We start from the raw sequence: 26,020 nt of genomic DNA, 5'->3' as shown, positions 1-26,020 counted from the left end.
TTGTCTTTCGGACGAAGTTGTCGCCTGGTTGTCCTCACTTGGTGGTTTACCAATGAATATACATGAATATAGGGGTATTTCCACGTTTCAACATAAAAGATACAGGTTTATGTCACTTTGTATAGGAATTGATGTGATGGGAGAATTGCTTATTGTAGATCCAGGGCTAAGCCTACGCTATTTCTCTATTACTAAATGAGTTAGTGAAAGGTCTAGTCTCAATCTAGCCACTGAAAAATTACAATATTGTCCTGACTAATTTACGGATATTATTGGGATGTACATTTTACTGAATCAATTGTAACAAAGGCACATTCATTTAAATTGTGTTTATATTTAACACCTTGCTTTTTGTCTAATTCTAGTTGAGCATTCTGCTACAGTGTTTTTCAAAAACATGGCCTAAGAAACATTTTAAATTCTGTATTTATTTTCACATAATTGTTCAAGGATATGTCATGAACTATACATCGTTTTGTAGACCAATTTAACAAATGGAGAGGTTAAGACACAGGTTTGCGTTCTTATCATATTTAGTGCATTCCTAATAAGTTAAATACTATTTAGTTTAAAATCTAAAATGTCACTTTAACTAGGCCTATAGGCTTTAGTCACAATATCGCTATTTTGTCAAAAAAGTAGGTGATTTTATTCATGTTAAGTTTAGCACGTATTATCAAGAAGTATCACCAAATATATTGTAATATAATACATCTAGCCCACTACAAGTAGTGACCTTAATACTTTTTACATTTTTACATTTCACTACAATATGTTTGGTTAAATCCAGAAAGTATTGTCCCTAATGTTTGTTCTTGCCACCATTCCACGAGTAGCGTTGGTATAGGCCTAGCTGTTGAAAGATCATACAGTCTACGTATTTTCCTAAATATTCCCAGCAATGACACATACACTGCGACTGAGGTCATACACAAAACCAAAAACAATTACAAGTGATGTAATTATGAATAGAAAGATGTTGCAACGGTTCCAATTGTCAACGTTACCTAACGTCCACGTCCACGCTCACGCACATAATAATGTTGATGTTGATTTTACACCGATTTTGAACCATTAGATCGACGTCCGTATTTTCACACACACACATTAAAGGATATTTATCTAAATTGCATAGTAAGAAGTCTACTTGCATTTTATTTCATCCATTCTGTTTGCATTACATCATGATTTCCTTCACACAGGCAGGTTGGTGTGCAGGAAATGTGGTGTACACTTATGGGTTTCTAGATAAGGGAATTATTATAAAAAATATAAACCAATCTTTTTCTTTGATTATAAGCTTGTTGGGCCTTCCCTTGCAGAATAGCATGCCTTGCCTTATTAAGAGCAAGGGTAGGACTAAACAACATGGTTTGCATATCACGTGATGCCTCCTTAGCCAATCAACAATTAGCTTCCCTTTATTCTTTAGGAGTAGCTAAAAGGGGTGTAAGAAGCGTTTGAGAGAGCTCAATGGAAATGTGTGAGCGAAATCCTTTAAATTCTGGCTATGTAGGTTCTCTTTTGAATTTTCCTTCCCCGGAGTCTTTATATTTCACAAACTTGCGGGGCAATGGAGCCCATCATCCCGCTCTTCATCAGCTCTCCTATAACAGGAGGGAGGTGTGCACGCTCCCGTGGACTTCTCCAAGTTCGTGCACATCTCCACCACAAAGCCGTGCCTTCAGTGGCTACTCTTCGCCGTTTCTACACAATTCAGTGTCTGTGAATACTAATCCAAACAACCACAACAAGGGACCAGTGGACGAGTCAAGTAAATATTATTTTCAGGACGTAAACCACAAGCCAGAGGAATCTGGGAAACAAGCGTTTTTTGCTGGTGAACATGGAGTGATCAGTGCGCGTAACTCGAAATACGAGTACGCAAACTTGGACCGACAGTCCCATAATTCTGCACCACCAATCCATCTAAATTCCACAAATCAGGGAGTTACTGCCTTTAAGCAATCGGTCCATACAAATACTCCAACGCAACCATCTGCAAATAATGCATGTTCCCGCGCGTCTTGTTCGGATGGTGAGTAAATCTCACAACTGTTGGTTGACAATTGGTTGGTGAGCTAACTAATCAGCCTCCCGGTTGTGGTCAAAGCTGTGTTCCACGTTTCTTTTAGCCTGCTTTCAATGTAATTGCCAACGTGTTTCTACCTATTTGTTTTCCAGGTGCACCCTGGTGTTCAGCACAAGTGAAACCCAGAAAGAAGAGAAAGCCATACACTAAACCACAGCTCGCTGAACTTGAGAATGAATTCATGATGAACGAATTCATAAACAGACAGAAAAGGAAGGAACTTTCCGATAGACTGGACTTAACTGATCAACAAGTAAAAATCTGGTTCCAGAACCGCAGAATGAAGAAGAAAAGACTGATGATGCGCGAGCACGCATTCTCTATGTATGGATAGTCATGTGCTTGATCGTGACCTCCTAAGGACCAGGGCCCAGGCAACCACAGCCATTTCAAAACTGTGTTCATATATTGACCTTGGCAAAATACACATGGTTTGATAAAAAAATATAGTAAGCTTCAAATGTTGTTAAATTATCATACGACCCTCTAATGTTGTAAATTAAAACGGTTTCGTGTGTATTTTAGCATGCAAATATTCTCAAGCGATGCGTTATTTCTCACTGATAGCCTGTGCATCGTCGTGTTTTGAAAGAAATCATTGAACATTTGTGTATTTCTTTTGTTTCGGAAAGCATGTTCATTCAATATCGTTATTGTTGACAAAGATCTAGTAGAAGACTACGATGACGGTTTAGGCGTAGGCTGTCGCACATTATATTGTGTGTAACGATTCAGTATTTTGGATTGACGATGTGTTTATTTCTCGTCAAATGTATCAAAATAAATGTTATTTATGAGTGCATAAGTATATGTTATGATAGGCTAAGTAAACATAGCCTATCTAAGGTTGAAATGTTTGTCTGCCTTTCATGTTGACGTGGACCGGACTGTGTGCTACAGTTTGTAGGTTAACCAGGAATAACTCTTCCAAGCTCAAGTTCGTATTTAGCTGTGGAATCAAGAACTGTGGGAAATTTTCATTTAATTGGTGTGTCAACTGCATGAGTGCTATACTTCAGTACAATAAACTTGTCTTCAGCATTATCACTGTCTTTCATTAATTGAATTGAACGACTAAAGTTTCTCCTCTTACTTTGCACATTAGGTGAGCTCCAACGTGGGCCTAACGCTGATGAAACATGATAGCAAAGTGAACCCAGAGAGAGCAAAATATATTTCTTACATTAACACTTAATGCTGCAAAAGAGGTCAGTGGGGACTGATAATCTCAATAAGAGGATATCATTACCTTAACATTTCAGATGCGCAATAGGCTAAATCTGTGCTGGTACAGTTATTCTGTCAAAATGAACATTCCTGTCCAGTGATAAACATATAGTGAGCACTCACATGTAGACTTGGTTAGAACCATCTGACGCGACTTAGCCTATCTTTACCTATGGTGTAAATATGGTTTGGGATTCTAAATAGACACATTGACGTCTCGCTTACATTTTTATAGAAACAGTCATATTTTGCGGATTTAGCTGAGGAACCTGGGACAGTATATAGGTAATTTTGTTATGTTTCCCATAGAAACCATGGGTAAGTAAGTAATTGGCATACACTGTTACGGGATAAGCATGGGGTTGTAGGCCTACAATGTAAATTAATCAGACCCTAAATGAATGCTATTTCAGAATCTTTAAAATTGGTTGAAATGTAAGCTGTTTAATTCATGAGTAGGCCTATCTGTTTAATAAAAAAAATAAAATAAAGGTATTTGAGACTGTGTAGATCTGTGTTTTAGTGCAAGGAATGACATTGTCAAATGATGTCAAATAAGTATAATTTAAAGAGTATGTGTTTCTTATTTGTACCCTATTTCGTGGGCGCTCAAAGTAGTTTTTTCCACTACGAGATCTTAAGGGTAGCTTAGGCCTATAGGCAACGTCAGCTTGCGTTCCTCTGATACCGGGGGCGTCAAAACAAAGACAAGGTCAAGTCAGTGTCTAATCTTGCATTTCAAAACATGAACAGTGCTCTGTTCATCTATAACCAAGGACTTTTTTTGCAAGGAGTTAAACCTATTTCGTGACACATCCAGGGGAACTTGAGGCAGAGTTGAAAACATGTCCCTACTCGCTCACTTCCTCAGTGTTGATGCTTAAGCTACTCATTTTGGTCTCATTCTTAAACTTCTGCTTCTGAGGCTACAATTAAGCAAATGTATTTCCGACCCATAGTAAATAACCTATACGAATTTACATCATGCAATTTACAAAACATAATCAATACAGCTTCTGTTTCAGAGTTTTTTCAATCATTGTAATATATATAACATTCACATATTTAACAATATGTAATCACTCATGTTTTCACCTTCTCACTGAAGAATAATCATATAGGTCTCATTTACGCATAGTAGCCCTCATTTGACATGGTCTTATGTTCCAGTAGTAAAATAGAGACATTTTAAATACATGCAATAGCCTAATTGTAGAAAAAATATACAGGCAAAAGTAGTCACGAGTGTGTATTTATTAGTTTTAGTTTCGTTTTTTTTACACTGTAATCACATCTTGTTCTTCTGTTGACTGTTTAACAGTACTTTAATGTATTTAGCCTACAGTTTACTGAAAAGTGGCTTTTTCTTCAAATAAAAAAATAGCCTTGATGTTTACCGTTTATTGTTGACAGAAGTAGACAGAGTAGACTGAAGGAAGGCAGGAGATAGATGTTCGTTCCAAGATATGTTTAAATGTATTCTAACGGTCCAGCCTACCTTTGGTCTTACTTTCTCTCACTTTCCCCCACGTTGACCCTTATTTGTACATTAATGCGCATAAAGTTTTATATTTCAAATATCTCTTCCAACTTCAACAACGCTGAAAACTTAAAGACCTGAAACCCAGACGCCTTCAACAACAGCAACAAAGTCATCTCCTCGCACCATCACCAGTTCTTTTCCTGCTGAGTTACTCCATACACTTAAACTAGAACGCTTCCTTTTGTCTGTGTAATAAAATGATTTGAGTGTCGACGGTTATTGGGATTGCTTGGTGCACTCGTCTCAGACGGCAGACGTTCAAAGCCAGCACGGTTGTTTTGTACTTGGCAATGCAGAACACACTTTCAATCCATCATACAATGCTTACATACATTTTCAAAATAACTATTACCATTACTGGATTGCGTCTCTAAAATTGACAAATAAGGTAAGGAGCACTATTTTCTTTTGTATGTGCTTTAAAGACTAGACTACTGTTTTTAAATATGAAAAACAAAGTTATGAGCCTAAAGGCCTAAACGTACTATTCGCGTAGCGTCCCAAACGCTATTAGAGTCGAGTAAAATAAAGTAGCTTATTGAAACACTTGAAGACGTAAGCAATGTTTCCAAAATAATCGATTTGGACCGTATCTCTTCTTTTGTGTAGGGAGACCCATAGCATATAGCGCAAGTCCTAACATTTAAAATAGACTAAGACTACTGATTCCTTCAGTCGTTGACCTCTCTCCGGTGTGTTTGATATGGTATCCTATTTTCGTTGCTTTTGACCTTTACGTTCTTTCTTTTGCATCTGTGCAGGCCAGAGCAGTTTAACATGTAGGGTATGGCCATCAACGGGTTTTAAGATTTATTTTTTCCTGTGGTCTATTCAGGATTTAAAACCAAGTATAACATGAATATAACCGTATAAACAAGATCGTGTTGATGTGTGGTTGAGATGGTTAACCAATTCAGCCAATTCCCTTGTATTACGAAATCGAAAAGATTACGCACGCCACCAGTGACTGATTTCAGCCTTTATCTGCTAGATCTGGTTGCATATATCTATAGAAATGGTTGATTGTCATTCCCTGTTCCTCAACGCAATAATACGTTGGAATAATCTTCAGAGTTTTTGTGCAACGTGTGAATGTGAATAGATATCAAACAAAAATGAATGCGTAATTGGCACTGTTTTAAAATAGCACACAGACCAAGGGTTAAATATGTGGGCGGTTATAATTTTCTTGATGCAGATGATGTTCCACGTAGAATACTTGATAGATGAGAGGTCTAAGTGTGCCTCTGGTTTGACTTATTTTGCTGAAAAACGTATCTACTAATGTATTTTTCGAGAGCTGCATAGGGCAAGCAGACAGATTTACATAGGAGTTACTAACTAAACCCAGGCAACCAATGAACTGCCGTGTGCGCCCACATGAGTTGCTCGAGACAGTTTTTAATGAATGATATTGATGTATGGTAATTCCTTTACCGGATCACATGACACAATTACCTCAAGAATCGATCAAGATGAATTGCACGTCAGTCCACGTTTCCGATTTTTTCTCCCTCACGGGTCCTTTCCACACGCCTATGGTGCAATAGATGGACAAAGTTTAACACACTCAAGCTGCCAATTCTTCTTCGCTATCGCAAAGGAAGGCGAGAGATGACGGAGTACGATGAGCGCAGCAACTGTGCGCCAAATATGTATTTACCAAGTTGTACATATTACGTTTCGGCGCCAGATTTTTCATCGGTCTCCTCCTTTTTACCACAGACTACATCGTGTCAAATCAATTTTCCCTATTCTTCAAACATAGCTCAAGTCCAACCTGTTCGGGATGTGGCTTTCAGGGACTATGGACTGGATCACCCAAGCAAATGGCATTACAGGGGTAATTACGCTTCTTACTACTCAACGGATGAGATAATGCACCGAGACTTAATTCAGTCATCAAACCGGGCGGAAATGATATTCAAAAATGATTCCTTGTTCGGCCACCGTGGGGGAACGAACTCGCCCTGCAATTTCTTCACTAACGTTGGCCGAAATGGAGTTCTTCCTCAGGGGTTCGACCAGTTTTTCGAGACTGTTAGCTCTGAGAAAGCCAACCCTGACCATTCAAAACAAAAGACAGACAATGCCTCCGGAGAATCTGCGTGCAATAAAGAGACTCCAGATATACTAGAACAGTCTGTAGACCCAGCTGAGAACACAGACGAGGACTCTTCGATATCAAACTGCGCGGGGGACAAGAGCAACGGACCAAGTAGGTACAAGCATCAGATGGGGTTATGGAACGTCCACTTTGTCGGTCCGGGTTTATGTGCCGCTTTATAAGCGTACAAAAGCTTTTATATCCCAATAAGATTTACTTTATGGTTGTAAAGATATTTACGATTGGAAAACAGTTGAGTTGTAAGTGAGGTACTCGCTTTAACTAGCGTATGATAATGGAATATTATATTCCTAATGTACACAGCAATGCATTTGTTCATGTATTACCCAAACAGATATACATGGTTAATGTAGCCTAGTCCCCAGTGGCAGGGGTTCCGATCCTCGACGACTATGGTAGTTTTTCTATTGTCATATGTATTTATGCAGTTGTAGGCCTTGCATGATGTATAGGGGCCTACATTTAGTCAGAAATAACGGCTATAGTTTTACATCCTTAAAAGCTAATGGCGAACTTCAAACATGCATGTTTTGCCTGTGTGTATGTGTATGTGTATGTGTATGACGGGGGGATATTTGTGTGTGTGTTCCTACGTGGGTTTGGAATACAAAGACTATGTATGGCAGCGCACGCGCGTGTTTGTACTGTACACACGCGCACACCCATCAGGGTATTAGTGTAGGCCAATGTCTGGTTTGCTGATATTTTACCTCAAACCTGTTGACAACACTGTTTTAGTATGAACTGCTCTCTAAAAACGTTATCTTTCTTCTGTAGGTTCAACAAAGTCCAGAAAAAAGAGATGCCCTTATTCCAAATACCAGATACGAGAACTTGAACGAGAATTCTTTTTCAATGTCTACATAAACAAGGAGAAGCGACTTCAGCTGTCAAGGATGTTAAACCTAACAGATCGCCAGGTGAAGATTTGGTTCCAAAATAGAAGAATGAAAGAGAAAAAGCTCAACCGAGATCGGCTTCAGTATTTTACAGGAAACCCTCTATTCTGAGAGTCCACATGTAAATTGGACTGTGAAATATCATCCTGAACAATGCAAATACTTTGACACATTTTCATCCAACACAAAAAAACTATAGCCTATACGTCACAGCTACAGGCTATTGAACATTGTTGCTGGCTGGAGCTATCTATGCAAGGCTTTATGTCACACTTACCTCAATGAACACAGGCTACGTACATCCTCTTATGTGAAATATCATTCAATTCAGTCAAGGCAGATCAGTCAGGAGACCTCGAAATTATCTACCAATCTACAGTGTATTATTATTATTATTATTATAAATAAGTGTAATCTAGATGCATCTTTATTTATTTGGGTTGAGGCTTCTCCGACATGCTTTGAAATTTATAAAAAATACATAGGTCCTACATTGATTACAGTAATCATATAGTAATATAATTTATATCAGTAGACTTGTGTATGCATTTAGTAAACGCATGTGATGTGTATTGTGGTACTCAATAAAGTACACATGAAAAATATATGTATTAAACGTTCAATAATTACTAACGTAAGCAAATTACGCACACCGACGCATCGAATTGGCTAAATAGTACAAGTGGGAAAACTATAAATAATTATATAGGCAACACATACAACGTAACTAGATATACTATATTTGCTATTATCAGAGTCTAGTGTTTGTGTAGTTTATTTATTAAAACTAAAGTGGGGATGGCGTTTAACTTTACCAGTGGGGCTCTTGTAAAGTGTTCATCATTTGCCATATCAGCACCTTATTCTCCCAACTTCAAAGTTTAGAAGATCTTTTATTTCCTTTCTGTTGTCTAACACAATGCTGTTTACTAAACCTTGAACCGTCTAGACAGTATAATAAAAACGAGCTGTAAATGTCTCGATTGGGGGCTATTGGACTGAACCCCATGGCCACTTCAAATGCTGTTATTTACCCCCCAAAATAGTCGAAAAATGGTAGTGCTTCCCTAGTTCATGCTTAAACAAAAGACGCATGAAATATACACCATCATCTAATTTTTAAATCGCAATTCATTATGGCGGCACAGCCTCCTACAACTTATTTGTGTTAATAAGTCGGGGTGTTTTGTTAGATAAAGAATACATTTGTTTACAAATTAAAGAACACCGTACAACTAAGTTAATCTTTTTTTTTTCATTTTACTCAAATATGATTTTAACTGTATTTGAACTTCCCCTTTGCCAAGGTCGTCACCTTTCACCTTTATGAATATATCCCAAAAGGCGCCTCTTGGTGGTTGTGTTCATGCGCAACAGCCTTCTGATATCTGCACTGCAGTATAGGTTCTCAAAATGGCTGCGAACCATGGGGTTTTATTGTAGACCTGTATAAAGCTATAGATAAACCATGTAGCTGTAGTTAAACTGTGTTGAGAAAATTAACTGTTCAACTGACATAGTGTGGATTTCCTTTCTTATAAACTGCAGTTACAGGTATCCTATCTTTGAGCCACACTTTCAATTGTAAAATACTCTGTATAATCTATCAATTACATTTTGTCTTAACAAACAAACCAACTCATGCCAATTGCATCCCATTATTGAAATATTTAGCAAGACTAATCATAACTAGTATAATATAGTTTATGCTATATAAGGACACAAGAATAAGTCATTTGACCTGGGTAATGTATCGTAGGCTATTAAAGAATAGGCTATAATGTAAAGGCGATGAAAGAAAAAATGCACAATAAAAACGGGGATTTCAGTTTGAGAAATTAAATCCTAGAAATTCATTACAGCAAATGTCGTTTTATCATTTGGTTTAGGCATTTTAAATCCATGGAGTCTATTAATGCATTGTATACGTTTCCGAGTGGATAATCAGTCTAGTTTGTTTACACATGCGTTTAAGCGTCAGACAAATGGAGAACCTTCTGAATATCTATTGTACTGTGGATATTTAAAATTAGTCAATAAATAAACACTCAATAGACAGTTTTGGTTAATTTATTAAATGTATTTGTTTTGATGTTGAGAAAGTAGGCTAACATAATAATCAATTATAGGCTTAATTAATCTGTGGATGAAAACAATTCAAACAAATTCGACATATTTAAGGAGATTAGGCCGATACATTTTTCCGACAACGTTATGATGTAAACAATAATCTTGTTACGTGGTACTATTATTTTTGTTTTTGGATTTCTTGCTTGGCGAATGACGAGCAACACGTAGAGTAAAGGCCGTTCTTCTCCATTCTATCCACACGAGGGCAGGCGTGTAGCTCCAATCAGTAGTCCTGTTTACATCTGCAAGGAAAACACAAAGGTCGCTGTCTGAATTATCCTGACTAGTTTGTAATCCCCAAAGATGTTAGAGGAAATGTCCAAGTTCCACTGATCCACTGCTTTGGTCGTCGTCCAATTGAAAATGTAAAGATGAGTACGTTTACATACAATACCTTTGTTCTCTGGAGTTTTCATCAATTGGTTACACTATTTTTAAGTCAGTTGAACGAGTAGGCTATCACAACCTCGCGTAAACGTTTCTATTATTAGAATGCAGGCTATATTAGGTACTATATTTATAAACTTTTCAATTTCTGCGTGAACAGGCTACACATTGTCAATGGCCAGCCTACAGCAACAGTTAAGTCAGTTTGTGCCAAAAATAACCAACATTACGCTAAGATCATAGTTGGAATCATGTTGTTTGGTTGGAAGAAACTAACGACCTTAAATCTAGGCTGTTGGTGGCATATCAAAAGTCTTAGCGTTGTTTGGACTTTTTAATGGCATTGGACAGTAAGGCTTAGTAGCTACGCAAGGCTTGTTTGCCTAAATTAACCTATACATTCGTCTGAAGGTATGTTATGATTTACTAATATCTGTTAACAGGTAATTGCACATATTAATTTGTTTGAATAATTAAGTGTCCCTGTAACGTGATTCAGAAGGTCTGTCATCAACAGCTTGTTATTAAGCTCCATCCGTTAGCCGGAACTTTGATTATCTAGATTAATTGGGTTATTCAACATAATATTAGATTAATATCGCAACTGTTATAAACATTTTATAATATGGGTTAACAAATAAATGCATAACAATTTTGGGCTATATACCTGTTCTTAGATCTCCAAGTCGATTATGTTTATGATGTTTGCCACAAACGTTGTAAGGTCAATCAATAATTGAACATTTTACTTTTAAAATTGTTCTAGAATAGTTCATTCAGTCACTAAGACCCTGTGGGCTTTTCTCCATTCTTCATGTTTAAAATCTATGTAACAATTTAGTCCACTATGTTTTACCAGAGAAGGCCTAACTGTCGTCTTTCATCACTATAAGTCTATTTCTGTGTATAATTTGACATGTGTGTCTACATTTTAAAGTAATAATAGGCTATTCTTTCCAACACTAGAGCTTGAAGAACATTATTAATTTCGAGCATAATACTCCCCGGGACGGTAAGGTTTGTTTAAAGAAGGAAACATCATTTGAATGGATTATAAAGAGTATAGTGTCATTATGATAGCGTTTTCAGCTAATACGAAAAATTCGTCGTTGTCTATTGCTACTGACTTTCTGTCTGTCGAGGCCTAAACGTTGTTTTGTGTATCAGTTACCAGGAAATCAAACTCAAATGTTCTAGTAGGCCTACTGGAGATCTTAATTAAGGCAACAAATAAAAGCCTAGAATGGGATACTTACTGTATTCAGTGCATTCATTTAGGCTAGATTTGAACTGTAATTATGGATTTAGATTTAGACCTAATTACTTCTGGACATTGTGCTTGAATTGGTTATCAACTGTGTTCCATTTAGAACCCCATTAGTAGTCTATCAACACGCAGGCTTACCAAGCCTGAAAGGAGGCTACAATTAAATAATAATAGCCTATGCGTGCATAACCGAGAATTCGAGTTGGCCGAATGCGTAACAATTAGGTTCTTTATTCAAATCTACAATTTCTGGATTGTTTATCCTTCCCAATTTTCAAGCATATCTACGATATTGTAAATTTGTGAACAATTGTTTTATCCTTTGAGAAATCCTTAGTATGACTAACTGCGTTTTGTGTTCGTGATATTAATGGATATAAGCATCACTATTTATAATAAGTAATAGCTGATTTTTTTATAGGCCAAATCATACATTGTGTGAAATGTGTCTTTCATATTCTTCAACAGCCTAAGTAGAAACCGTTAATGTAAATGACGATTTCAGGTCGTTTCTTTGATGTTTAACTATAGCTCTTTTTTTGCACTTCTTCATTCATTCTAACAAGCAAAATAAGTGCTTTTTTGATGTCCTTTGTGAGTCTGTTCAAACCAATTTCAAGTCCGTGTTCTAGGTGTCGCTGTTCACCACGACTGCATCGTGTGACTCAGTGCGTCTGCGAGAGAGGAGGCTTCGTCTCAAGGCCATTTTCAAATTTCATTGGTGGGCTCGTCATGTGGTAGAGAGGCATCCTGAGTTACACGGAGATTGTTTTGCTAGATATGTCAGTTTACAAAGGACATCTCTCTCGTCTTTAAAACTAATCCAAAATGTCCTTTCCCAACAGCTCTCCCGCGGCAAATACTTTTCTAGTTGATTCGTTAATTGGTGCTTGCAGGTCTGACAGCTTTTACTCCAACAGCAACATGTACATGCCGTCCGGAGTAGAAATGGGAACTTACGGAATGCAAACCTGTGGACTCCTGCCGTCTCTCGGTAAAAGAGGGGACGTCAACCATCAAAATATGGGCATGAATGTCCATTCGTACATACCTCAAATTGATAATTGGACGGATCCGAGATCTTGCAGAATAGATCAACAGTCCAACCAATTGTCTAATTGTACATTTTCACAAAACATTAAAGAAGAAAGTAACTGCTGCATGTATTCCGACAAGAGAGCAAAGGTCAGGTCGTCCGATGTCCCCGCATACTCTAATATAATCCCAGAATCGTGTTCAGTTGATGGCCCCGAGATCCCTGTTCCGGGCTATTTCAGACTGAGTCAAACATATGCGAGTGGAAAACACCAGGACTATGGCCACGAGACGACGAGTCCAAACACGACATTGATGCAGCTTAACAGAGTCACTCCTAAATCGCAGCTACCTTCCTTTGTCGAAGTGGACAAGAAAACAGTCGAGGTACCGCAAACCCGGGAAACCAGCAGAACACCCACACCAGTGCAAAGTCCAGATCCCAAGCCCATCGTGCAGGAGGAGAAAAATTGCTCCACCGAAGCGTCAGTCTCTAGCCCGGAGTTGCCACAGAAGGAGACGAAAGGTGGGTACAATAAAAGGTTTAATCGTATTGCGATGTAATATGAACGCTCCAGCATCATAAAACCCAATATAAAACACAAACAACCCTAAAGTCGTAATGTTTAATGAGAGCCTTTCTCAGGTTGCAGTAACTGCTTTTACAGGAAACGCTGCGACCGCATCACACAGTCGAGTGTTTGTTGTTTGTGGTTGCCCTATTATTGTTCTTTATTTATAAAACAATGTAATAGGGTTGTGCCTTGTAATAATACGCTGTAGGCTATTATTTGAAACGTTATATTGTTGGGTGGTTAGACATCTTCCCATCCAATTTATGTTCTTTAGCTACAATTGTGAAATCGTAATTGTTACCTCAACAATTGTTTGAATATTGCATCTATTTATTTTATCCATTCATTTGATGTCAATGTTTTTCAATTACAATAAAAACAGTTTGGAAGTTAATTTACAGTCGTTGGGTCTTTTTTTATTAAAGAAAGAAAAAACTAATTAACCTACTTATATTTAGGCCAGGAATAGGTTGCAAGCCTTACAACTACAAAGTTACAACACTGATTTATTGTGTGTATTGGGAACATTTAAGTAAGCTATCATTATGCCCTTTAAACCCTTTGAGCTGTAATGTAAGAATCCATGTTAATATCAATTTAAAAGAATACCACGTTGCTAAAATGTTGCTTTTGTTTTCATTACAGATTCCAAGATTAATACTCCAACAAGCAATTGGTTGACAGCAAAAAGTGGAAGGAAGAAAAGATGTCCTTACACAAAGTACCAGACGCTAGAATTGGAAAAGGAGTTTCTATTCAACATGTACCTGACTCGAGAGCGCCGTCTAGAGATCAGTAAAAGCGTCAACCTCACCGACAGACAAGTGAAGATTTGGTTCCAAAACCGTAGGATGAAGCTGAAGAAAATGAGTAGGGAAAATCGAATTCGGGAACTTACCTCAAATCTCACCTTTTCGTGAAAGTGCATATTTGAAAGGCAGTGCTATTGTATATTTCTGCTTCCCTATTTACATGGGATGAGATGCAGTGGGGGATTGGACTCAAGATTCATTATTTTATCCAACAAAACTGTGATTGTACCGTTACTTTTTATTTACATGGTGACGCATTGTGTATTTTGAATTATACATCGCAGGGTTATAGTCTTAAATTATTGGAAATATGATACCATTTTGGACAGTTTTCTGTGATTGTGAACACATCGCAAGAGCGACTTATTTGGAGAGTCATAATATGTTAGAAAAGCACATTTAGTCTACTAAGAGTGATTTGATCGTGTACATTAGTTCAGAATTGAGTGCAAACTCAACTGCTCAAAAGTAATCGTATTCGTCTCTGTCCAACCTAAATGTGGTTTTACATGTTGGTGTTTAAATCTATTGCATGTTTGTGGCATGTATTCTGCAATAAATTGATGGTTCAACTATACGTATAGGCCTATTATGTTTTACATGCTTTTCTGTCTTGTAGCAGTTTGCCTATCAAATTTGCCGTGTTTATGTTGGAAAAAGGTATACCTATGGATTTGTGCCTTTTGTGTAAGCGAACAGACACGGATGAATTTCCCCCAGCGAAAAGCTGTCCCACTGCTAAACATGTTTGTTGTAGCCTAATTCAAGTCTTATCTGCAGTGATAATGCACTGTAAAAAATAACTTGAAATAGGCTACACGCTAACCGTTCAATTTCTTCTCAAATATAAAATAGACTACGATGTCTGAATAAGCTATAGGGTTACATTGTTTAATAGTTAGCTAACATCTAGGCTATAGGCATGTCCAAAATAATTAAAAAAAAACCTTTATGACTTTTATTGTGCATAACTAGCCTTCTTGTTAGCCTACACTTATATATTAAAAGGTAGTTTTGCTGTGGACATCAGAAGCGACAATTAGCCTATACGATCGGACACAATAGTTTGGTTTAGGCCTCCATACAATTATAGCCTAGATGTAATCAAAAGAGAAACACGTCACAAAATGTAAGTAATAACAACAAGTGTGGGTTATTTAATTAACTTCAATTTGAAGCCAAAAATAGTTGCTTACGCGCTGATGCAGTGGCACAATTTCAGTTAACACAGGCCTGCAACGTGAACCTATAACTCTGCAGTGCGGCAAAAGTCATGGCGGAGTTCCTGCTACGAAATCTTCATCCCACAACTAACAGTGACCTGCCTGTGATATGAAATCGTGAATATTGGCTATTCCTGCAAGATGATCTCTTATAAACAGTCAGTTAATCAAACTAACAAATACAAACACACGTATACACACAGGACTTCACACATATTCACACACACACATTCACACACACACACACACACACACACACACACACACACACACACACACACACACACACACACACACACACACACACACACACTATACGCATTAAAATGAGAAGTAAATCATGACTAGTTTCCTTATCAAATGCCTCCTTGACCATATCAAAATGATGTAGCCTAACCTAGTTTAGGCATCTTCAGAAAAGCCAGATCAGTCATGTAGCCATTTTGAGGTTGAGGCCTTATTTGTAGACTAGACAGCTCTATGATGTTCAAGCACAAATTCATGAACATTCCACCTACGTTTGACTTTTGGCGCCTCTTGTTTCTGCAGTTGGAAACAAATTGAAAAGTTTCTCCTTGCTACTTATTTTAAATCTCACTGTCGATTGAAAATGAAGTTATAAGTGTTTCGGCATTTTTCATTCTTTCCTTAATGTTTTGCCCAAACGAATGCTCTTAGTATGCATTAGGCATCAATTTGCAGATAGGCCTACATTTTACAAGAGTCCATTATATAAAAATAAAAAAAACATTAATATAGACTATAATCAAACTCACCTCATAAACCTTTTATTGATACATCAAGAAATTATGGCTGCACTAAATAAATACAATCAGTGGGGTCTATACAAACAGTATTTCCTTTATACATTTAACTTCAAGAGAAGCCAAGCTACAGTGACTTGTCACTGAATGAAACTAACAATACAAACAGAGAATGGGTGCGGAAATAGTGTCCAGTTATTTTACAACATGTTATTGCATTTCTTTTACGAGGGCTCAGTAGTCTATAAAATATTTTACAAGCATCACGTGTATGACATACCTCACGACGATATCTTACATTAGTTTACAGACATTCTCTATAATGTGGCATTGCATCAGTGGTGAGTGGTGGTTGTGAAATAAATGTGTGTATTAATCTGTCGTGAAAAAAAGTAGTCCGTCACCGCACCAAGCCATATTCATGTTTAAAGTGCTACTTACAAAAAAAGTATGTAAACTCTGTCAATCATCCTCTCGATCACTCGTTCCTTTGGGATCAATGAAAACGAAAACACAAATTAAACATACCGTTATAAGCGGACTGATTTACTCACTGTATATTGGTAAATATGATCACGTGATTCATGTAACCAATCCCTGTAGATGAAGCCAGCAAAAATACTATGATTGTTCAGGGGGAAGGTTTCCGTAACAGTGTAACCTTTTATATGACTACGAAGGGATCAAAAATGTCGACTAGTAGCACGCTAAGTAACTATTATGTAGACTCTATAATGGGACATGAACCGGAGGATGTGTACGGTGCTCGCTTCGTCCAGGGTCCGCACACCGCGACCTCAAGGCCATCAGGTGTAGGGGACAACGCAGATTTTTCATCCTGTAGTTTTGCACCTAAAACTGCCGTGTTCCCGTCGTCCTGGTCTTCGGTTCACCCGCAGTCTTCCGGTGCAGTGTCTGGGATATACCATCCATACGTTCACCAGTCTCATCTCTCCGCGTCTGACAACAGATATGTTCGGTCTTGGATAGACCCGATTTCGAACCACGTTTCTTTTCCAGGCTTTCACTCCAACAGTCGACATTATGCAACAAAGAACGAAAGTTCACCACCGAAAAGGACAGAGACTGCGGTTGCCACTTTTGAAAGAGAAACTACTGTTGCCTCTGATTACGCGTGTGGAGTATCCGAGTGTCCCGAAAAAGTAGCCAAAGAGAGCATTGGCAGTGATATTTCGAGTCACAGCGAGTCTAAAGAAGACAAACAACAACAACTTGACCCAAGTAAGTGAACGAAATTGCCTCATGATTTACAGCCTCTAAGAACTGTACGAGCCGGGTGTGTAAAACTCTTGGTTTTATAACCTATAAAAGTGTCTGGTTCATACCGAGGGCCAAAAAAGTACCCTTGACTATAAATTGGGTATTTAAAACAAATGTGCAAAAATAATTTAACGCTAAACTAACGCCCTCACCTATTTGTATCCAGGTTTTTAGATCACGATTGTCACAACATCATTATTTAGTGCAAATAACTATGTTGTGTCTTTTTTTTTCTTCAGAAAACCCTGCTGCAAATTGGATTCATGCACGTTCAACGAGGAAGAAGCGATGTCCATACACAAAATATCAGACACTAGAACTGGAAAAAGAATTTCTTTACAACATGTATTTGACAAGAGACCGACGTTATGAAGTTGCTCGAATTCTCAATTTAACTGAGAGGCAGGTCAAAATCTGGTTTCAAAACAGAAGAATGAAAATGAAGAAGATGAACCGAGAAAGAGGCAGTAAGGATCAATAAAGTCCACGGATTCCATAGGTTGTGTTAGCCTCTTTGATGCATTAGAATAAAAATAAAAAATACAAATAAAAACACTCGAAGCTTTCTCTATTAGTTAGGCTAAAAAAAAACTCGTCTCGTGGCCGGAATCTATTTTTCCAAGCTCAGACATGTCTTAATAACAAATGGTGGTATCCAAAGTATTTCTGAGATAATTCACATTCTTGTATATTTATCACCTGCCCACCAGGGATTAAACTTGTGTTCTATAATTTGAATTTGACTTGTTCAATGTTACATTCATTGTTTTCTCTTCAAATTCTACATAGCTCCAACTATGACTAACTTACAACCGAGTCAGGTAGCTCCTATTTCATTTCAATTTGAATGTAAGATTTGGTGTTAAATTAACTAGTGGGGTACCTATAGAGCTAAGTTTCTATGTAAACATTGTATTTATATGTTTAAATTTTGTTTGACCTTCTGCAAACGTAGCCTACGCCCATCCTTATACGGGCGCCAAACACATCCAAATAACATAGGCTATCAATTTCTTATAGCTTGAGAACATCAAAGCCCAATTATAGGCATTAGCCTATTTGGAAACCTTTAGGATGTGTACAATTTTCTTACACAGACTTGATCGTACTTCATTGGGTTTTCTACATTTGCTACACATTATGGGGTTTAATCAGTCATAGGCTACGTAAAAAAGACTCCATAAAGTTATGGTTACTCCGTTAGTCTAATTTCTGTAGGCTACTAAGGTTTGCGTGGATTTCCCTTAAAATGTTTGAGACGCCTGCATTGTTGAGGGGAAATAGTAATAAAGTCTTTACGATTGTGAGAGGTGTTGCACGAATTTCGAATTCATTGTCAAACCTGTACGTATAATTGCTTTAAAGCAGGAAGAAACGTGGTCCAATAAACCCATATCGATGGCTAGACGTCTGGTCTAAATGAGTTTATGGGTCAAGCTAGTAATTGCACTCTCCTTTGAAAATCTCTGCTTGGGTGTTTGAATCCGTTGCTGACAAACAAAAATGCAGACACTCTTCTACAGAGTGTCTGGTCGATGAATTGTCTGTCTTCGTGACAGAGGGGAAATCTCCCCCACCCTAAAGTATAGAAAGTCACGTTTATTCTTCAACTGCATTTCCAGTTGAGACAGCAAAACTTCACTTTGACTGCTGCTTGGTAGACTCCGAGAACACGAAATCTTTAGACGAAAATTATGATTTTTCAAATCCTATTTTGAAATGGAATACAATAATAAAGGATAAGCCTACTTTCAAAATGACGGGTTTATTTAATTAATTTCATTAATACAATAGTCTGGGGCTATATGTTCATATAGTCGATTAGCCTATTTGTAAATGGATTCAGTGAATAGACCGACGTAGACCTTTACGAATGTGATGCTTATAGGTGGAAATTAAACAGTCCAACGGTGTAGGCTATTCTCATCACCAAGCACTAGGCTAAATGGTATTAACGCCACAGCTGGGGTCATGAGACGTTATTCTTTCCGCACCCTTCTGCTTTCTCTCAACGTTTAAAGGTTGGTCTGCGAAAGCGCTAGAGGGCGACGTTGTCCTAAGGACTACTATTCCTGCCATCAGTAGGGTAACACACAACACGCCTCCAAAAGAACGGGTGATTTCCCATTAATAATTAAAACATTTCGTGGATCACTGTCAAAAATTAGGTTATTACAGACAATGAATTAATTAGCCTATACGGCTATATCAGTGGCTCGACCAGAGAGTGTTAATGAAGCAAAACTGGTGCACCAAGACCGCGTCTTTCAGACGTGACTTGATAAGATTTTAAATGCCAAACCGACAGGAATGAATGCTATGAGCTATATTGTTGTCCTACGCAACAATTATACAAAAATAAAAAATAAATAACATTGATATGTACACATTACCTGCAATACAGTCTATAATAATACATAATAATTTCGTGCTGATTCTTTTACTATTGTTGACTTTAGAAAGTGATTGCAGTTTCTGTTTTGCTTTTTCTGAATATAGGTCCACACCTCATTTAAATACTGAAATACTAGGCCTACTAAGAAAATACAAACAAATAGGAGGCCTACATAGCATATAGCCTACTTTATATTCATAAAATACTAATAGGGAGGACGATAAAGAGGGGACCTTTATGCACCCTAACCCACTCGTTTCCTTTCCAGATATCTAGTTTGGTATTCAATCTGGGAGGGATTTAATCAAAAACATATGATGCATCTAGCCCAAAATAACGGGGACATTACCAAATGTAACACATGTAACTCAGAACTTGACTTTGTATTAAATCTGTTTGCCTTGCGCTTAAACTTTACCTTGCTTTAAAGTTGCAACATTATGCACAGCACAATAGCCAGTAGCCTACTATTAGGCCTGGGTATTGACTGAGACTGTAGCAGGACGGCTTCAGTAGACTAGCCTATACAGCAACGTGTGGTATTACAAAAGGATATTTGATAATCACAGGGGACATGACTGATCTCACAAGTGAATGTAACAGAGCAGTATCCAATCATGCCAGCCCTGATCAGAAGAATCGACGAAAAATCTGTGGCGTGGGTGTTGTGTTGAAGCCCTCTAGCCTCCATGCTTCCGTTTATGGTTTATTGAAACACTGTATATAACATCTTTAGACCATGCAATCCGAATATAAATTAAACCATGTTTTGCTTAAAGGGAGTAGGCTATAGCACACAACTGACCTATTGACCAATTCCAGGGGTTCTTGTCAGTCTTAGCTATGCGAGTTTCGATCACAGGTTAGGTCAAATAATTTTATAATCCTGCTGGAACGCATGCAATTCCAGAGCGGGCGTTATCAAGCAAATCCTTGTGGAATTATGTGTCATTGCCACTGCTCTAAATTTCTCAGATACGATAACTTACAGAGACAGCAGCTCTTTACGACACCGCAAGAGACCGAGCTGCTACAATACATCGACAATAAATCCTGTGGTGGTAATACTGGCGAGCTACCAGAGCGAATGAAATGAAAGAGCCCGTCTCTGTCCACAGGCGTTTCTGGACCAGACCTCGAGGATGACTGTCGTAAAGTTGGTTTTCAAAGCACGTAGCCTGAGCTATAAGGACTTATAGCTTAAGTTGACGAAAAGTTTCAACTTTTTTTTTACCTAATACAATAGAATCAGCCAACTGACGTTGATTATGTATAGTGAGTAGGGCCTTTAAGGATGGAAGTTTAATGAAGAGCAAACGATGGGTCGACACATTCTGAAATGCTTCAGGCCTAGGCTTGAATCCATGAATCATATAGGCTATTCTTTAAGATATCAGCGCTATTGCTAGAAGAATTACGTGCATCGTGCGATCATCGTTGGTGCCATGTTATCCTAAAGATGCGTTTCTCTGCAGCATGGTTTCAGACCAGTTCTTAGTCCATTGCAACGTAGCCTACTCGTTGCTGCTTTTACACCCATACCACTTCATTCAGCAGGCGGGAAATGACCACAAACATCTAGTAAATTCACTTCAGCCCAATTGTGGAAAAAATTATATTGTTTAAATAATTCTCAGACAAATAATCAATGGCCTCTAGGCCTATGCTAATGTATTCCAGTTAGGATACTAAATCAAGGCGATGTAGCCTACTGAATACATTAATAAAATAATACTGTTCGAAACAAAATAATGTTAACGAGGCCCAACTGTGTTCATCCACACTAGCATGAATGTTTCAAGCTATAGGCCCACTCAACATTGAAAAACTATACTCCATAACATACTAACTATAGGCTAGGTCTACTCCCCATTGACAAATCAGTGGGCTGCGTTTCCCGAAAGCATCGTAAGCCTAAATTGATCGTGGAGTCCATCGTACGATGGATCTTAGTTGCACGGGCCGTTTCCCGAAACCATCGTAGCTAAAGAGTCACTTGAAAATCTTCGTAGATTAACGAGAGCTCCAGACCACTCGTAGATCGCTAAATGCATTTTAAGCAAAGATACTCAGTGGAGACACCAGTAGGCCAACCCTATAACAAGGCTAGGATGCGTAAAGATAGAGATGATCATTCTATCTATCTATATATCTATATATCTATATATATATATTATACTTATTTATTTATACATTTTTTTAACCACACACGATATAAATTATATATTTTATATAACTATAAAAGCTAATAGCAATGACATAGCCTAAACGTTTTCTGTGCCGACAAATAATTTTTATTTTGGTTCAAGTTTATTTACCAAAACTCTTGAAGTTGCGACAATACAATCACATTTCGGCATCCGGGAAGCGTCTTAGTTCTTCAGAGACACGTACCAACGTTCTTGTAAAGAGAATGTTTGGGAAACGCACGTAAAATATAACGATCGTTCGTTATTTTGCTCGTATAAAAACGCTCTCAACAACTACGAACGATCTTTAACGGGAAATGCAACCAGTGCTTTGTCTTTCACTCAAATGTTTGGGTAACCAATTATTTAATTAAGCTATTCCAGAGGATATGAGGTGTCTCATTTTAGTGATTGCAACTCAGAGTTTGGTTGCGGGGGCATGGTAGGCTACACAGCGCTTCTCAAAAAGACGTGAATAAGATGGGGTTCAGCTTCCACCATGAAGATGTTTTGAAAATCCTGAGACTGTGACTTAAACCCTAATAGCAGTGTATAGACCAACAACTTGCTCTTAACTGATTGGCTATTTGAAGATTAGGCTATTCTGTATTTATAGCATTGAATAGGCTATAGGATACAAATGAAAATACAGTATTATGTTATGGACGGTTGAATAAGATTCCCTTCAGCACCTTGGACAGCCCTCCTAAACCTTCTTCCGATGTTAATGATCGATCTACAAGGGGATTTCGGAAACAGACATATGAATTGTTTCGTTGTCATTTCAGACAGTCAGAAAATCACAGTTTTTATCAAGCGAAAGTGTTATGATTACACATATAGGTCTATAACTCATGTTTCTCTTTTCTATAGCCTGCATTGATTACAACTATCAGTCCAGACTTAAAACATTAATGAGTGATTGACCACATTGGCTCATATTCGAAAATTTGAACCAGGCCTAAGCTTACAATGATTTTGTAGTTTGGGTACACATCTCTTAAATAATTTAAACAAACTGTTGGTAATCTAGAGTGGTTTGATACGTTAACTTTAAATATTTTCAGACTATAGATTTCCTGTAGCGTGCAACGTCACCCAGGGCATATAGCCGAGGCTACTTGGACTAATGCTTTACAAAACAGGACATATTAAGTAGTTTTTATTGCATCAATTGTCTAATATTATATCGTTGTTCACTTTTAGGTTTTAGGTTTGTGTAGTATCTATCTCTCAATACCCAAAATACACGGTTTATTTATATAATTTTTAATATTATATGAAATTAAAAAAAAATGTTTTTATAATTTACATGAAAAGTATGAGAACCAAAACGAATTATACTTTTAACACATCAAGATACACCAAACATATAAGGAGACCGTTTTACACCCTCTTGTTGAAATCAGACATGGATGTATCAAAAGTGGAACAATAGAAGGTTAGCCTACTAAGTATTATAGCCATTATAAATACAAATCCATGGACAAAACGGTATGACGTTATTCACTTCGATTTGAAAAATATTCAATTTTTATGGTATGGCACATAATGTATTGGTTTTGGTTAGATAAATGGTTAGGAACCCATCCTATTCATATTTGAATTGGAACTAAACTGAGTAAAATAATCATATTGGAAACCAAAACATGCGTGTATTTTTTCAGGTCTAGATATAAAGTATAGACTATGTGGAACACAAGCTGAGGAAAGATGAGCTTTTGTGGTGAATAAATGAAAAGGCATGCTATTATGCGCAAAGAGGAGGAATTGCTGCAGTCCAAATTCCTCTTTGTAGGACGACAATTTACAACTTGGCAATAGACCTTTTTATGTGCTTCTATCGCCTGTCATTGGATGCCACTGGTCATGTGCAAGAGGCAAACGTCTTTATGGCCCTTTTCCTGATTTCCCAGGCGATTTTTTCCCTGCATTCTGCATCTATTCCGTCCCAACCTAAACGCAAGACTTCTCTCTCAAAATGTGTCTACTTTTACTGGTTACACGGTGAATAATTCGTCCACAACTATAAAAACTGTATTACAATTAGCTTAATCTGTCACGAGAAGGTTCCAGACCTGTGCAAACTTAAATATGTGCCAAAAGGAGAGCCTCGATGCTGCAGACAACATGTTTTACTCAAACCAAACCACAAGACAAGCCATGGATTACATATCTCCATTAGGTAAGCATTTCTTTTGCCTGCATTTCATATATTTGTATCATGAGGTAATGTTAATGCATCAGCAACGGTAAACCATTATCTAAATGTTAGTTTATTAGCGTAGTTGCATTTGAGCAAAATTGCTCTCATGGCACGGTACATAAAGATATAGATTTGCTTTGTGTTGTTAAAATGTGTTTGCAAACAGAATAAACATTGCTTATAAGTAAATTCAAGCTGATAATTTATTTTCATTTAAACTGAGTTTCCTTTCGTTTTCTTTGACACATATAAAACATTATTGTAATACACATTTCTTAAAAACAATTAGATTATTTGTACGTACATTTGCTTGAATCCTGTATCCAGTGCATGTGCAATGACGTTAACATGGATATTAATTGATGCAGTGGTGTCACAACAGTGTCAAGTAGGCTATGTAAGACTGCCTGACAAATGATTTTCCAAAGTATATTGAATGTGATAAACTGTGAACTGGTGGAATTGGGCTTTAAATGTATTTTGGGCTGATGAAAAGTATTAAAAACGTTTTCATTTTAACGTGTCACATAAGCCGTAAAAACCTCTAACCGCGTCCCAGGTAAAACTACGATATCCTACATACAAATACATTACAATCAAGTAAACCTACTTTAAAACCTATGTAGGCAGATAGATGTGGCATATAGGCTACAAAGCTATTGAAGACAAACATAAACAGACACATTCATTTCTATAGTCTAAACATGATCTTCATATTCTAGAATTAAAGGATGCCGGCTTCCATTCTAAGCAGCAGTTGAACATTTTCCGTGGCAGTTTTCAACTGCTTGGAGATGAGAGCAATGCAACAAAGACAGTATTTCACCGTTGCTTGACAGGCAGCTGCGAAAGTATTTACAGCCTTACTGCAATGCGGCAAACAGAGAACCTCGAAGCACACCAGATTGGGGCCTAGGAGCTACAGCATACTTTGCAGCTATAGCCCTTATCAAGCTATATCCGGATCACATCATGGGCTATTCTTTCATAAATGCGTATTTGTCTCTGTTGAACTTGTTTCTTTACACTTAATGTGTGTGACATATTAGGTCATTACATTTATTCAGGCAAATCTTGCCTGTCTGGTGGTAATGGATCCTGAGAATAATGCCCAGGTGTTAGATATGATTACCCCTGTGTGTCATGATTAAAATACGTTAAGCGCTACCAGCCTATGGGATGAAACATAATTCAAGAATTATTGACGTCAATAACAAATCTACAAATGAAGTACGCCTAAAAGCCCGTTACACTGACTGCCATGCAAAGAAGGGGCATCCATTTTGTGTTTATCTATAGGCCTATTTCTGATTTATAAGTCAAAGCAAATGTCAATCTTATTCTAAAGCAACAAGTTATATGTTTTGTTCTTGACAAAATATCTCACATTTGTCAGAAAATTGAAAAAGACTGTACGTTCCAGTAGAAGGCGCTGTTGCCCAACAACAGGCAGTTTGTCCGTTTCCTTTCCGCATCCTTCACCTTGTAGGTCACTGAACTGAAACATGATTGGTTACTGCAAAACATGCCGAATGTTATGTCTCAGAACGATTTGACAGCGACGTATGGGTTAATGTGTTATTATCTGTCCTTAATTGTGCACAATGGGTATTTTACACGGTATTATCCAGTCCTTACTGTTTGCAAACGTTTTATGAATCATGTTGCTGTCATGTTTGGGTTACACCTACAGCATAGTCCAGAGGGTGTTGTCGTGCGGTTGGGGCGCTTTAGGTTTTTAAGAACCACACACTGATCCGATGACGATCCACGTGGATGAATATCACGTGATCCCGAATCGACCATGAGGCTTGAAAGCAAGTTTGCTTGTGCTTTATTATCTCAATTCAGGAAACGACTTCTGTTG

General features: G+C 37.7%; 4 protein-coding genes and 1 long non-coding RNA gene across 5 annotated transcripts; 4 read left to right on the top strand and 1 right to left on the bottom strand.

The window, feature by feature from the left end:
- Nucleotides 1-1,444: 1,444 nt before the first annotated feature.
- Nucleotides 1,445-3,077, top strand: hoxd12a (homeobox D12a). The gene is made up of 2 exons (XM_084689099.1): nucleotides 1,445-2,038; nucleotides 2,185-3,077. The coding sequence occupies exons 1-2, from the start codon at nucleotides 1,474-1,476 to the stop codon at nucleotides 2,424-2,426; spliced, it is 807 nt and encodes a 268-aa protein (XP_084545225.1). The 5' UTR covers nucleotides 1,445-1,473; the 3' UTR covers nucleotides 2,427-3,077.
- Nucleotides 3,078-6,400: 3,323 nt separating this feature from the next.
- Nucleotides 6,401-9,113, top strand: hoxd11a (homeobox D11a). Its single transcript, XM_084688888.1, has 2 exons — nucleotides 6,401-7,080; nucleotides 7,768-9,113. Exons 1-2 carry the CDS (start codon nucleotides 6,477-6,479, stop codon nucleotides 7,998-8,000), a joined length of 837 nt encoding a protein of 278 aa, XP_084545014.1. The 5' UTR covers nucleotides 6,401-6,476; the 3' UTR covers nucleotides 8,001-9,113.
- Nucleotides 9,114-9,943: 830 nt separating this feature from the next.
- Nucleotides 9,944-13,375, bottom strand: LOC146234968 (uncharacterized). The gene is made up of 2 exons (XR_014741775.1): nucleotides 12,725-13,375; nucleotides 9,944-10,261 (listed from the first exon to the last, which is right to left on the bottom strand). It is a non-coding gene; the product is annotated as an uncharacterized LOC146234968 (long non-coding RNA).
- hoxd10a (homeobox D10a) lies at nucleotides 12,266-14,708 on the top strand. The gene is made up of 2 exons (XM_084689777.1): nucleotides 12,266-13,234; nucleotides 13,929-14,708. The coding sequence occupies exons 1-2, from the start codon at nucleotides 12,502-12,504 to the stop codon at nucleotides 14,201-14,203; spliced, it is 1,008 nt and encodes a 335-aa protein (XP_084545903.1). The 5' UTR covers nucleotides 12,266-12,501; the 3' UTR covers nucleotides 14,204-14,708.
- A 1,983-nt stretch (nucleotides 14,709-16,691) lies between these two features.
- Nucleotides 16,692-17,918, top strand: hoxd9a (homeobox D9a). Its single transcript, XM_084689599.1, has 2 exons — nucleotides 16,692-17,324; nucleotides 17,603-17,918. Exons 1-2 carry the CDS (start codon nucleotides 16,706-16,708, stop codon nucleotides 17,842-17,844), a joined length of 861 nt encoding a protein of 286 aa, XP_084545725.1. The 5' UTR covers nucleotides 16,692-16,705; the 3' UTR covers nucleotides 17,845-17,918.
- The last annotated feature ends 8,102 nt before the right edge of the window (nucleotides 17,919-26,020 follow it).

This window comes from Hypomesus nipponensis, chromosome 23 (assembly GCF_054491055.1).
Source record: "Hypomesus nipponensis isolate SF chromosome 23, ASM5449105v1, whole genome shotgun sequence".
In the NCBI taxonomy this organism is placed as follows: Eukaryota; Metazoa; Chordata; class Actinopteri; order Osmeriformes; family Osmeridae; genus Hypomesus; species Hypomesus nipponensis.
The sequence above is the reverse complement of the archived record's forward strand: the minus strand, read 5'-3'. Positions and strand labels throughout refer to the sequence as shown.

Bases quoted from the DNA above. Each gene is read 5' to 3' on its own strand.
- hoxd12a (XM_084689099.1), top strand. From the start codon at position 1,474: ATGGAAATGTGTGAGCGAAATCCTTTAAATTCTGGCTATGTAGGTTCT. The intron at 2,039-2,184 runs GTGAGTAAATCT...TTTGTTTTCCAG, and splicing joins CCGCGCGTCTTGTTCGGATG to GTGCACCCTGGTGTTCAGCA.
- hoxd11a (XM_084688888.1), top strand. From the start codon at position 6,477: ATGACGGAGTACGATGAGCGCAGCAACTGTGCGCCAAATATGTATTTA. The intron at 7,081-7,767 runs GTAGGTACAAGC...TTTCTTCTGTAG, and splicing joins GGACAAGAGCAACGGACCAA to GTTCAACAAAGTCCAGAAAA.
- hoxd10a (XM_084689777.1), top strand. From the start codon at position 12,502: ATGTCCTTTCCCAACAGCTCTCCCGCGGCAAATACTTTTCTAGTTGAT. The intron at 13,235-13,928 runs GTGGGTACAATA...TTTTCATTACAG, and splicing joins GCCACAGAAGGAGACGAAAG to ATTCCAAGATTAATACTCCA.
- hoxd9a (XM_084689599.1), top strand. From the start codon at position 16,706: ATGATTGTTCAGGGGGAAGGTTTCCGTAACAGTGTAACCTTTTATATG. The intron at 17,325-17,602 runs GTAAGTGAACGA...TTTTTTCTTCAG, and splicing joins ACAACAACAACTTGACCCAA to AAAACCCTGCTGCAAATTGG.